The sequence below is a fragment of the Oncorhynchus gorbuscha genome, linkage group LG25, assembly GCF_021184085.1.
Source record: "Oncorhynchus gorbuscha isolate QuinsamMale2020 ecotype Even-year linkage group LG25, OgorEven_v1.0, whole genome shotgun sequence".
Taxonomy (NCBI): Eukaryota; Metazoa; Chordata; class Actinopteri; order Salmoniformes; family Salmonidae; genus Oncorhynchus; species Oncorhynchus gorbuscha.
The window spans coordinates 35,660,479-35,673,788 of record NC_060197.1 but is presented as its reverse complement, the minus strand read 5'-3'; the positions used below and the strand labels follow the sequence as shown (position 1 = coordinate 35,673,788).

The following is a 13,310-nucleotide window of genomic DNA, read 5'->3' as shown; positions in this document are numbered from 1 at the left end:
ATCCGAATAGTCTCTTATGTTCCACCTGCCCAATAAGAGAGTATTCATTGGAGTGTCCACCCTTTCTATCAGGGCCTGCACTGAGAGGTTGAGTGTCTGGATGGACAACAACTCTATGCTTACCTTTGAAGACCTGCTATTCTTCGGCTGTGCAGTTCTGAAAGGTTACCAGGCTACATTAGCCATGTTGTTTATTTTGATAAATTAGACATTTTACAGGTGGCGAATCAAGTAGGCTCTAGATGCTGCACATCTCAGAAGATTACTAAGCCTGTGTTATAATATAGCCTATTCAAATGGTTTCTCAGACAAATCATTGTGAGATCTGATATGTGCAGTTTGACGACAAAGAAAGACAACCTGGTTGGAACTGAACCCTCCAGGAGTGATGGGAGCAGCTGGGCCTGGACTTTGCTGTCCATTAAAAACGTGTTTACTATTTGGGAATACGATAAGGCCTGCTTATTTGCATACCGTTAAGAACCAATGGTGCATTATATAACTCAACACATTCAAATCAATCAGATATGGAGTGTAGCCAGGTGTAGTCAACATCCAAAATCAACATGAACTTTAATCATTGTATAATGGCGCCAATGTTTTGTTAGCATGTACAGGTGCAAAACAACAAATATTCAACTAATGCCGATCAGTAAAACAGCGCTGTTCTGTATTTTTTGAAATTCAAATCATCTTTGACCAGAGGGAAATCTTATGGATTTGCTCCGTTACAAAACATAAACACGTTTAGTTTATTTGCTTTAACCCCAAATGTTGTAAAACATACATCTGTGATTTAAACAAACCCAACCCTCCTTGGGAAACATACATCTGTGATTTAAACAAACCCAACCCTCCTTGGGAAACATACATCTGTGATTTAAACAAACCCAACCCTCCTTGGGAAACATACATCTGTGATTTAAACAAACCCAACCCTCCTTGGGAAACATACATCTGTGATTTAAACAAACCCAACCCTCCTTGGGAAACATACATCTGTGATTTAAACAAACCCAACCCTCCTTGGGAAACATACATCTGTGATTTAAACAAACCCAACCCTCCTTGGGAAACATACATCTGTGATTTAAACAAATCCAACCCTCCTTGGGAAACATTTGACAAAGGTTTTCTGACAAGCAACAGCTAATATACAGAATAACTTGTTCAAAAGCAGGAAACATACTGGTAAAAAAGCTCATCTTTACAATCCTGGCATTTACACTGAAAACTAAATATTTATTTTAAACAGATTTAAAGCATACAAACACTTGTTAACCATGTGTATTGGTCACTAACTGGTTTAAATCGAGGAATTGTGTGTTGAATTCAGGTTCAGTACATTTGGATTTCATGCATGTTTGGGTGATTTAATCAAATCAAAACCCGTATCTTGAATACAGGGGTGAGACAATCATCTTACACTCAGACAATGAGAATTTGGGTTCATTTATTCATGTTAATTCAGAATCCAGCATCGTTTTCCTGACTAAAATGTCTGTATGTTTGGTCTTGATTAAATTAAAATCACAATTCCTTCTTGACTAAATTACCATCAAAATAGGAATACACAAAACAATGAAGTACATAATAAAACATGCTATACCTTCTAACAGACACGTGTTCAGTTAAGAGCCCCATATCCTACAATACTCACAAACCATATACAAATGTTCCCACTTCAGTAACTTTTGTGATTCTGTAACGCTGTATTTGATTGTCCATAAAGGTTTAGATCGTTGAAGGTGAAGGGATCTGGACCATTTTTCGGGTTGTAAGAGCTCGTCCTCATCCATTGGTCCTTTCAAATGGGATGGCCTCCCGTTTATCTTGCAGCAGCTGAAATGGAGAGTTCAAAATGAACAAACTGGTTATGTATTATAAAACCCTAACCCAGGATCTAATTTGACAGGTGTGGTTATATTACAACATCCCTCGCATTAGAAAAAAGGAATATCCAGAGCCACGATCAGTAGCCAAACGTTGTCGAACGTTGCAGATAGAAATGCCAGGAATAGAGACAGCGTGATTCCTTATTTTAAATGACAGAGGCATCCTTGTTCTGTATAGTACATTTCTATCTGAATGTTCCATGACGTTGCGTCCTGTTGAACTCAGCCCTGGTGTGTTTGCTTCGTGGTTGCTCAACAGAACAGTAGAGTTCAGTGTTGTATTATTGTCCAGCTTTCAGAGTTTACCAGCAAACAGATGAGGCTCTGATTACAGTGAAAAGGGAGGAAGGTAGGGATTTTAAGCCAAATTCCCATTTGGGGAGGGAGGCCTATTTATGCCTGATGTGCAAACTACACACAGGGTCTGCCCAGGGCACATTGACATTTGCCGGCCCAGGGAGCCACACAATAGGGCCCGTTCAAAATAATCTGTGTTTGTGTGAGGAAGTCCCCATCTTTCATCCTCTGCTGGTCTTTCAAGGGTGGGGATGAGAAATCACAGGAAACACCTTCCCCTGTTCTCTGCAGCCCAAGCTCATTTACTGAATGTGCACAATGAGATATTAAAAGCTCCAGGCTTCACTGCAATAATTGCAGGTCCACGCCTGATGAAACAGTTGTAATGTAGAGGGATGGTGGAAATGAGTGCGAGAACTTGGGAAAGTTAAGTAGAAGACTATGATTCTCTTGCACTTTTTACAGTTTTATTGAAGTGTTCCTCCTGGTCTTTACTTCACTTGAAGGGGAGGAGTCGTGGGAACTGAATAGACTAATTGCTTGTTATAATATTTTCACACTACTGAGCCGAGCCGAGCTTTACTGCAATGGCCTGGTTATGCATTCACCAGAGCTGCTGGAAGTTTACAGTATAACAGCGCCTCACCATTTGACAATGCTAAGTAAGTGAAACAGTTTAAACGTACCATTGTCTTCACCACCTGAAGACTTCACCCCGAGAAGCATGACACCGTCTTTGGCGTTGTCTGGCCTGCTCTGGAAAGAGGCACTGCAAAGAGGAGACAGCACGGCATATTGGTGGTAAAATAGTATTTTTTGACAAGATCACAGTATATTTAAACAATAAGGCCTGAGGAGGTGTGGTATATGGCCAATATACCACGGCTAAGGGCAGGTCTTAAGCACAACGCAACGCGAAGTGCCTGGATACAGCCCTAAGCCGTGGTATATTAGCAATATACCACAAACTCCAGAGGTGCCTTGTTGCTATTATAAACTGGTTACCAATGTAATTAGAAAGGTAAAAATAAATGTTCTGTCATACACGTGGTATACGGTCTGATATACCACAGCTTTCAGCCAATCGGCATTCAGGGCCTGAACCACCCAGTTTATAATTGAACTGTTCAAAAGGAGTCCTATCTTTATGTACAACGACTATACTTACTTTTCTGTTCCATTATCAGTTATCTCTGTTCAGGGACAAAAAACATGGAATAATGAGTGCTATTTAGTTTGTAATGAGTATGTAGACATAATGCTGTGTAGAGTCACAGCTGTTTCAGTCATTGAGTAGTACCTGTGTGATCGTGGTCCTTCATGCATTTACTTTTCAGAAGGACCACGACAGCAGCCCCCACAAGTGCCAGGACTGGCAAAAGAATCCACAGCAGGTTCTTATCTGAAGACAAAGAGGAGGTATATCTTTTAGTGTGGCAGACAAAACTGTTGTTTTTCACATCCCATGAGAAGTTCGATTAGTACCATTGTTGGGACAATGTGCAATGTAGGCAATTTATGATGATTTGTAATCAAACATGGCTTGCCTATTGACTTTGCACACACACACACACACACACACACACACACACACACACACACACACACACACACACACACACACACACACACACACACACACACACACACACACACACACACACACACACACACACACACACACACACACACACACAACCCAGACAAATTTGAAGTGTGTGCACCCTCTGGTGGGTGTGGTAGAACATTAGATGCTGAGGTAAATGGGTCCATAAAGGTGCTATATTAATTGATTTAGGAGTTTCCGTCTCTCACCTCCAGCCTGTTGACCTGGTAGAAAACAATAACATAACGTAAAACTCCATATACTCTGCAGTGTGATTTATGTGGTAACTGAGCTTTCGATGACCACGAGAAGGAGATACTAGTTGCATAATACCCTACATACCCTCAAGTATGTGGACACCTGCTCGTCGAACATCTCATTCCAAAATCATGGGCATTGATATGGAGTTGATTCCCCCCTTTGCTGCTTTACTACAACAGCCCTTACAGTTGATCGTGGCAGCTCTAAGCAGGGCAGAAATGTGACTTGTTGGAAAGGTGGTGTCCTATCACGGTGCCATGTTGAAAGTCACTGAGCTCTTCGTTAAGGCCGTTCCACTAGCAATGTTTGTCTATGGAGAATGCATGGCGGTGTGCTCGATCTTATACTCCTGTCGGCAACGGGTGTGGCTGAAATAGCCAAATCCATTCATTTGAAAGGGTGTCCACATACTTTTGTATATATGGTGTTGGTAACTTGTCATCTGGATAATGTGTCCATTTAAAATGTTATGGTTATTTTGCGGACCGTGTGTTTTTCAGTGCAAGGAAAATGGAGCATCATTTGTGACAATGTGAGTTTATTCCTATACAGTTGATGGTAGTAGAGGACGTACCGACATGATCCGTATTCTTATTGTCCTTGACTTTATCTTGATCTGGGGGGAAAAATTGTCATTTTTATCATTATACCATCGTGTCTTCCTACACAGGTAGTAGACAAAATAGTGCACTGAGCGACAGTGATGGTGCTTTAGACTTACCTGTATTTTCATCCTCTGAACCTGAAGACAACATTCATGGCAAAACATTGTTATGGGGTCATGGTATCATTAACCCAATGCAGTACTTGCTATCGTCTAGCCTATCTCTATTGTGATTTGAGAGAGGGTAAACAAATCTTCTCCTACCTGAGAGCTTTTTGTTAAGGTGAGAAATGTCACTCTTGGTAACAGTTGTTGGGGCCTGGGTCCCTTGTGTTTCTGTGCGAACGAGGTAGAATGCACTCGTTCAGAAAACGTCTAACATTTTAAAAGATCTGGGCCAGTATTAAGCTTGTCAGAGTAGGAGAGCTGATCTACAGTAGGATCAAGTCCTCCCTGTCCATGTAATCTTATTCATTGGGACCTGAAAGACAAGACTGATCCTAAATCAGCACTCCGAGATGATGTATATATATGTTCGAACCCTGGCTATTATCTGTTTTTTTTGTTGCACAATCACATGTGAGCAGATCAGACCTATTGTATGATGTAGGACCTCTGTCATAAAAATAAAGTTTACAGAGAAGACAGATTACATTTCAATAGCCAATTTAAAGGAAATGTCTATGAAGTCTCACCATTATCCTTAGTATATGGAGATGCGGAATTCACTGGGGCTTGGGGTGAGGATGACATTTTTGTATTTTCTGTTACTCTTGATGTAGCAAGCGCTGTGGCAGAATTCCAGGTAGAATTATCTGGAATGCAAAATCATTCTTAAAGGAAAATTCCACCACAAAAACAATATTTTGGTGTTTGTTTCATTAGTCCATTATTGATGTAGTCCAAAAAATGTTTTGCATGTCAGCAATCAAGTTTACAAGATACATCACTTTCAAAGTACAGATATACAGTCGGTATGATGCATTTTATGATGCTGTGTTAACAGCAGTTTCTAAACCAGCATACTGTATCTCTAAAGATGGAACACTTTTTAATGTTACAATGTCCTAATGTTCTGACACTTATTTGAACTAGAACATTGTAACATTAGACCATGTTTTGAAAAGTTTTTATTTGACTTACTGGTTGGGGTCACACTGGTTGGGGTCACACTGGTTGGGGTCACACTGGTTGGGGTCACACTGGTTGGGGTCACACTGGTTGCAGTAACGCTGGTTGCAGTAACGCTGGTTGCAGTAACGCTGGTTGCAGTAACATTTGCACCAAGGTTCTTTACAGTGGAAAGAGGAACAGTCGTAGTTTCTGTGATGACAGATCAAAGATGTTCTAACTCAGTAGTGTACAATAAGATTCAAATCACAAAACTTAGCAGCAGGATAAACATATGTGATGCGATAATATATTTCAGACTTTAAAATGCAACCAGACTCTCGAGTGTTCATTTTTTGTTTGTAATAAAAAAGAAATTAAGGAATCCCTGAGATTTTTTCTAAATTACTACCACTGTCTCTTGAAATATTACCTACCTGATGGTTTGCCTGTTGTTGAATGTTCTGCTGATTTTTGTGTGGTAACAAAAGAAGCATCTGAACAACAGGCGAGAGGCAGACAAAAACAATTAAATCATTCAGTAAGTTTAGTTTTTTTATAGATGTAATATAATATATTGTAGGCGGATACTTCCTGCTAAGAGAACTCTTTATCAATTTAGTTTTGTATATATTATGGTGGGACATATTTGCAAGGGAAAAAAACTCAAATGTCTCTGTCCACTCCATAGAGGCTTGCACTGTAGTCACTAGGGCTTTGCTTAGGTGTTTCCTGCAGATGTTTACATTCATGCAGGAAGGAGATTTGCTGCCGATTGGATCATTTCACTACGAAATGGTCAGGACAATGATCTCTCACCCTCTGTTAGCCAGTGGGAACCAAACTGCTCCTTCTCTATCTACAGCTCCAATCACCTTTCTGGGCAGTGCAGGTCCTGGATCTGTGCCCATGCTCCAAGCAAAACAACAAATCAGGAGACTCCCTCTTTATTTTTTCCACAAGCCCAGTAACCACATTCATTTGTCTCGGCCTGGACGTCAAACAATGTTTTTTATTCCTATAGGTCCTGTCTCATTATCTGTGTTGTCCGATGCAATATGTCTCATGAAAAGATTGCCAAGAATGGCTAATCTGAAGTGAATTTGTTGCATGAATTCACTGAACTTGTAGAGACTTGAAATATACACGGAGAGTACGGTTGTGCGCCTGGCACATACTACCACCCTGTTCAAAGGCACTTCAACATTTTGTCTTTCCCATTCACCCTCTAAATGGCACACATACACAATCCATGTCTCAATTGTCTCTAACCTTAAAAATCCTTATTTAACTTGTCACTTCTTCTTAATCTACACTGATTGAAGTGGATTTAACAAGTGACATCAATAAGGGATCATAGCTTTCACCTGGTCAGTCTGTCATGGAAAGAGCAGGTGTTCTTAATGTTTTATACACTCAGTGTAGGTGTAAAGCACACAATGTGCTGAACAGTGTTCCTCACACACACCTAATAAATATGATTTTTTTGGTGTGCATCTGGTCTTACAATTGACTTTTAGTAAAACATGGATGTTTCAATGTCCTGCCAACAGCTTTGGTGCATCTCCCTGTCAACCTTCATGTCCATATGCCTCTCATGGGCGACTTGTACCATGGGGAGGTCTCTGAGTTATCCTGGTAATACTTGACACACCGTAACCCGAAGTGTTATGCTACTTTATTAACATTCATAGCCCCTTATTAAGGGGGGGGGGGGCACTACACAAGATTCCAATCGACAACAACAAAAAACAATGCTGCTCTTATCTCAGGCTCGTACCAACAGAAAAATGCACATAGGCATCATTGGACATCCCTGGAAAAATGTTCAAAGTGTGAGCCTCTCTTAGTTCAACTCACAAACACACTGTTCTGGATATCTTGATTGTGATCGCCAGTTGTGTTTCGTGTGTTATTATATAAGATATTTAATGAACCACATGTCCATATGCATCATTTTTTTATTTGCAAACCAAGTCTGATTAAGACAATAAGTAAATACAACAGCTAATAAAAGCAATTATTCTACTCAAGACAAAATAACATAAAACATTATAAAATGCAACTACTGGCAAGTCTTTTTGCCTATTTTTTCAAGCATCCATTTTGCCGGACTAAAACTCTCATCTGTCCAACAGTGTTAAACACTTCGTAACTGTGTAACTTTTAAAATCCATTATTAATTGAATTCGACATATCTGTCTGAGACAATCCTTTGTCACCTTGTGCGCTCTCCGATCCAAGCCACTTAGTAGTCATTTTGGACTGCCAAAAGCAGGTCTAAATATCCCTGTAGGCTTACCTGTTGTGAGGAGCTGGAGCGAGGTTAGAAGGAAGATGAGTAAGGCTATCTTAACGGTGTCCATGGTGGTTCTACTGAGCGTTTCCCTCCAGGCTGCTTCTTAGGGTTCTTCAGAACTGTGTGAGCCACTGCTATCAACCAGTGGAAAAGGTGTTCATCGTCTGGCCCATAGCTGCTTATTTTGGCACATCCTTTAAAGAAGGGGAGGAAGTAGAGGGAGTTTCCCTCGAGGGCGGAGGGTTGGGGGCTGGAGAGGCTGCGTCGGCCAGTGGGAGAAGTCTTTCTCGGGCCCCAGCCTGGATAGGGACACCGGCCCTTAAGGCTGTTTGTACTCCATTGCCAACTCCTGTAACTTATTTTTTCCTGCCCTCACGTTGCAGGAGTGGCGTACTGGTGTGAAGGAGTCTTAGTAAGTGTCTGACTAGGATGGGCTGTGAATGACCCGAAACATGTACAGTATCAGTTCAGAGGGTACAGTAGGATCAAGGAGTTAACCAGCTAATATTCTTAAATAGCTTATTTAGTAGAAATATAAGCTTGACATTAGCATGGTCTAATTGACTCAACAACCAACAACATGTACCTAAGTTTATCTTAATGAACCAGAAAATCAATAGTTATTTCTGGTTGTTTATCAAAGTTGCTTTGTAGTATACCCTTCAGGGTGGGCTTTCAGGAAAACAGTGTTGTCTGAAACTTAACATGTTCAGCTCACCCTTGAGACACCAACATTTTCAAACATACTCAGGGTCAAAGCAGCAAAACTAGGAAAAACAAGGGCTAGCGCAACACAGGCGTACAGGAAAACCACGCTGGTCGGTTTGACAAGACGAACTGGCAACAGACAAACAGAAAACACAGGCATAAATGCACAGGGGATAATGGGGAAAACAAGCGACACCTGGAGGGGGGGTGGAGACAAGCACAAGAAAGGTGAAACAGATCAGGGTGTGACAAAAAACTGCACATTTTAGAGTGGCTTTTTATTGTCCCCAGCACAAGGTGCACCTGTGTAATGACCATGCTGTGTTATCAGCTTCTTGATATGCCATACCTGTCAAGTGGGTGGATTATCTTGGCAAAGGGGAAATTATGATACATTTTAATCAGCCCTTCCCTCAATAATCAGGTCAGGCTTGGTCCCTCTCTACCTTTTAGAATCATCATTGTTCTCCTACCCTGCCTCTCTTCTGAGATGACGGTACACTTTATTTTACAGGCTTATTCCCTGCAAGTCTTCCCTAAGTCATTGTAAATGAGAATCTGCTAATTTAAAATGAGGCCTAAACAAATACAGTACCAGTCAAAAGTTTGGACACACCTACTCATTCAAGGGTTTTTCTTTATTTGTACTATTTTCTACATTGTAGAAATAGTGAAGACATCTAAATGATGAAATAACACATGTGTAATTATGTAGTAACCAAAAAAGTGTTAAACAAAACAAAACATGTGTTATATTTGAGATTTTACAAATAGCCACCCTTTGCCTTCATGACAGCTTTGCACACTCTTGGCATTCTCTCAACCAGCTTTATGAGGTAGTCACCTGAAATGCATTTAAATTAACAGGTGTGCCTTGTTAAAAGTTAATTTGTGGAATTTATTTCCTTCTGAATGCATTTGAGCCAATCAGTTGTGTTGTGACAAGATAGGTGTGGTATACAGAAGATAGCCCTATTTGGTAAAAGACCAAGTCCATATTATGGCGCGAACAGCTCAAATAAGCAAAGAGAAAGGACAGACTATCATTACGTTAAGACATGAAGGTCAGTCAATGAGGAAAATGTCAAGAACTTTGAAAGTTTCTTCAAGTGCAGTCGCAAAAACACAGAGTAGGCGATGATCTCCGCATGTGTAGTTCCCACCGTAGTTCCCACCGTAGTTCCCACCATGAAGCATGGAGGAGGTGTGATGGTGTGGGTGTGCTTTCATTTTTTTTTCAACAGGACAATGACCCAACACACCTCCAGGCTGGGTAAGGGCTATTTGACCAAGAAGGAGAGTGATGGAGTGCTACATCAGATGACCTGGCCTCCACAATCACCCAACCTAGACCCAATTGAGATGGTTAGGGATGAGTCGGACCTCAGAGTGAAGGAAAAGCAGCCAACAAGTGCTCAGAATATGTGGGAACTCCTTCAAGACTGTTGGAAAAGCATTCCAGGTGAAGCTGGTTGAGAGAATGCCAAGATTGTGCAAAGCTGTCATCAAGGCAAATGGTGGCTACTCCAAAATACCCCTAAAACAATTATTAGGTGTATTATGTAAACATATTATTATGTAAACTATAATTGCAATGAAAATGTAATCAATTCCAATGAAATGTGGTCAATATTGTTTGATAAATCAATTTAAGGTACTAAATGTTAAAGTTTTGAGTCTAGTGTTACATGAAAAAAAAGGTAAATGTCAAAATGACTGTCAAAATGTATTGCACTATAGAGATCACCTAATCCTCTATTGCAACAATGCCTAATAGGCTACAGCTCAGCGTCATGACCTGTAGCAACTTAAAACCATCAATATGATCATTTTAACTTATTATTTGATAAATACAAAGTAGGAGCAGAGACAGTACATCTCTTTGTGGAGGGATCTCATTCTTAGATGGGCAGTGAACAACTGCATGTTTCATATATTCAAATACACAAATGATTCGTTTTTTCGATGCGATTCGTGAGGTCAGCTCATTGTTGAAGAAATGCAAGAAGCGGAAGAGTGCGAAGCAGATCGAATATTATTGATGCTGTTTTCCATTCTTCTTTGTTTTCAAACAGTGTCACGCAAGCAGATGACCTTACACTGTTTGCTTGGGAATGTAATTGTGTTTGTATTGAGGGTGACATTCACTTCACTCTTATGAAGAATGCATGTAGTGTATGTAGCCTAGCGGTTAGCGCGTTGGGCCAGTAACTGAAAGGTCGCTAGTTTGAATACCCAAGGTGAAAAATCTATCGATGTGCCCTTGAGCAAGGTACTTAACCCTAATTTAATCCAGGGGCGCTGTACTACTATCGCTGACCCTGGAAAATAACACATTTTACTGCACCTATCCGGCGTATGTGACAATAAAACATTTATTTATAATGCTATCCCTAAACAGGATGTTAGAACCCGCTTCCTTCCAGTGTGCATTGTGACTCACGTACTGAACACATCTGACAAGGGCCATTGGGAGGGACTCAAAATCTGGCTACAGCTTTACCTCAGCCTTGTAAGTGACACTGTCAGAGCCACACCAAAGCTTAATGTTGATTGCCTTCTTCTTGATGATATGCGCATCTTACAGAGTGTGGCTTTAAAAAGCTAACAGTGCTCAACATACAGTATCATTTATTGAATTAACCGAGCTTCAATCTTTTGACGAATTACTATCAATGACCATTATCATTGTTGTTACTATTATTATTATGGTCCATTGAATAACGATCTGTTTCCTGGCATATTCTATCTAGCAATTTCTTGGATTTCTATTCCCAGAATGGCTCTTATCACAATAAGGGGAATTCAGAGAAAAGTAAAGGGACTGGCCCTATTGTAATTTTACATTGCTCTGTGGGAATACAGCCATTGATCAAAGGTCAGAATTAGGGTGGGAATGTGTGTGTTAAGGAAATATCTAAAGCATCCCAGGGATTACACATCTTCCCAAAGGAACAGGCTTTCTCTGGGAAAAGGGTTAAAGGGTTAGGGTCACATTTCCCCACATCATTCAGTGGGGACTGGATGCATAACACTGGGTAAAGGTTGTGTATAAAGTTACTTTGTATAATACCTTCTAATGGATTCATTAAGGGCATTATATTTGCAATGAACCACACTTATGTAACCCCTTTAATAGCAAAATAATTAAACATTCACATCCACACACACAAAGGTGTTTTGATACTCCACCTCATGTTTTCCTACTTTAATCAAAGACATTCATAATGTGCTCCAAAGTAAACACCTTTTCTACTTGGTGCTGCCAAGTCCTAATTTCCCATGCACTTATTTATTACCGGTCAAGGCCATATTCCCTTGTTGAAATAACCTGTTCATTACTCACCTTAAAGTTGGCCTGCTAAGACATTGCTGTAGCCCTTTACACTCGTACTTGTGTACAGGTTGAAAATGGCAGATTTGGGCACTGATAAGTGCCTAAATTAGAGCACTGTGGCTGTACAGTAACACGCTATACATGATGTCAGAGCTCTGGCTATGCGCTTCACAGCGCTGTATGGGTTTTGACTGTCAGCCGTTCTGAACTTGAGTGAAGAAAATGCTGTAAATTAACTTCTTATGGCCTGGGGCAGAATTTAGTAGCTTGGATGAATAAGGTGCCCAGAGTAAACTGCCTGCTACTCGGTCCCAGAAGCTAAGATATGCATATCATTAGTATATTTGGATATAAAACATTCTGAAGTGAATGATGTCTGTGAGTATAACAGAACTCATATGGCAGGCAAAAACCTGAAAAGAAATCCAACCAGGAAGTGGGAAATCTGAGGTTTGTAGGTTTTCAACTCATTGCCTATCGAAGATACATTCATCATATTGCACTTCCTAAGGCTTCCACTAGATGTCAACAGTCTTTAGAACCTTGTTTGATGCGTCTATTGTGAAGGAGGGACGAATGAGAGGGGAATGAGTCAAGAGGTCTGCCAGAGAGCCATGAGCCAAGTTTCTACGACCTGTAATATAACTTTTTGGACATTTCGTCCGTACTTTCCGCTGGACTTGCACACGCGTCGTGAGTTTGGATTTGTTTACCAAGCGTGTTAACAAAAGGAGGTATTTGGACATAAATGATGAACTTTATCGAACAAATCAAACATTTATTGTGGAACTGGGATTCCTGGGAGGGCATTCTGATGAAGATCATCAAAGGTAAGTGAATATTTATAATGCTATTTCTGACTTCTATTGACTACACAACATGGCGGATATCTGTTTGGCTTGTTTTGGTCTCTGAGCGCCGTACTCAGATTATTGCATGGTATGCTTTTTCCGTAAAGTCTTTTTGAAATCTGACACAGCGATTGCATTAAGGAGAAGTTTATCTGAAGTTCCATATATAACACTTGTATTTTCCTCAACATTTATGATGAGTATTTCTGTAAATTGATGTGGCTCTCTGCAAAATCACTGGATGTTTTTGGAACTACTGAACATAACGCGTCAATGTATACTGAGATTTTTGGATATAAATATGAACTTTATCGAACAAAACATGTATGTATTGTGTAACAT

General features: G+C 40.3%; 1 protein-coding gene across 10 annotated transcripts; it reads right to left on the bottom strand.

Moving 5' to 3' along the window:
• Nucleotides 1–554: 554 nt before the first annotated feature.
• Nucleotides 555–8,390, bottom strand: LOC124014350 (integumentary mucin C.1-like). 10 transcript variants are annotated; one of them, XM_046329228.1, is made up of 11 exons: nucleotides 8,076–8,378; nucleotides 6,211–6,270; nucleotides 5,807–5,954; nucleotides 5,359–5,478; nucleotides 4,928–4,999; nucleotides 4,781–4,801; nucleotides 4,634–4,675; nucleotides 3,493–3,594; nucleotides 3,361–3,385; nucleotides 2,879–2,961; nucleotides 555–1,842 (listed from the first exon to the last, which is right to left on the bottom strand). In XM_046329228.1, the coding sequence occupies exons 2-11, from the start codon at nucleotides 6,268–6,270 to the stop codon at nucleotides 1,829–1,831; spliced, it is 687 nt and encodes a 228-aa protein (XP_046185184.1). In that variant the 5' UTR covers nucleotides 8,076–8,378; the 3' UTR covers nucleotides 555–1,828. The 10 variants fall into 10 exon arrangements, with proteins under 10 accessions (XP_046185184.1, XP_046185180.1, XP_046185178.1 ...); XM_046329224.1 differs by having other exon boundaries at nucleotides 5,867–5,986; nucleotides 8,076–8,373; XM_046329222.1 differs by having other exon boundaries at nucleotides 5,807–5,986; nucleotides 8,076–8,368.
• Between the last annotated feature and the right edge of the window lie 4,920 nt (nucleotides 8,391–13,310).

Excerpts from the sequence above, each read along its gene's own strand:
- LOC124014350 (XM_046329222.1), bottom strand. The coding sequence starts at position 8,139 with ATGGACACCGTTAAGATAGCCTTACTCATCTTCCTTCTAACCTCGCTC. Across the intron at positions 5,000-5,358 it reads TCCATATACTAAGGATAATG|AAACACAAGGGACCCAGGCC; the intron begins GTGAGACTTCAT and ends TCGTTCGCACAG. Across the intron at positions 4,802-4,927 it reads CCTTAACAAAAAGCTCTCAG|GTTCAGAGGATGAAAATACA; the intron begins GTAGGAGAAGAT and ends TGTTGTCTTCAG.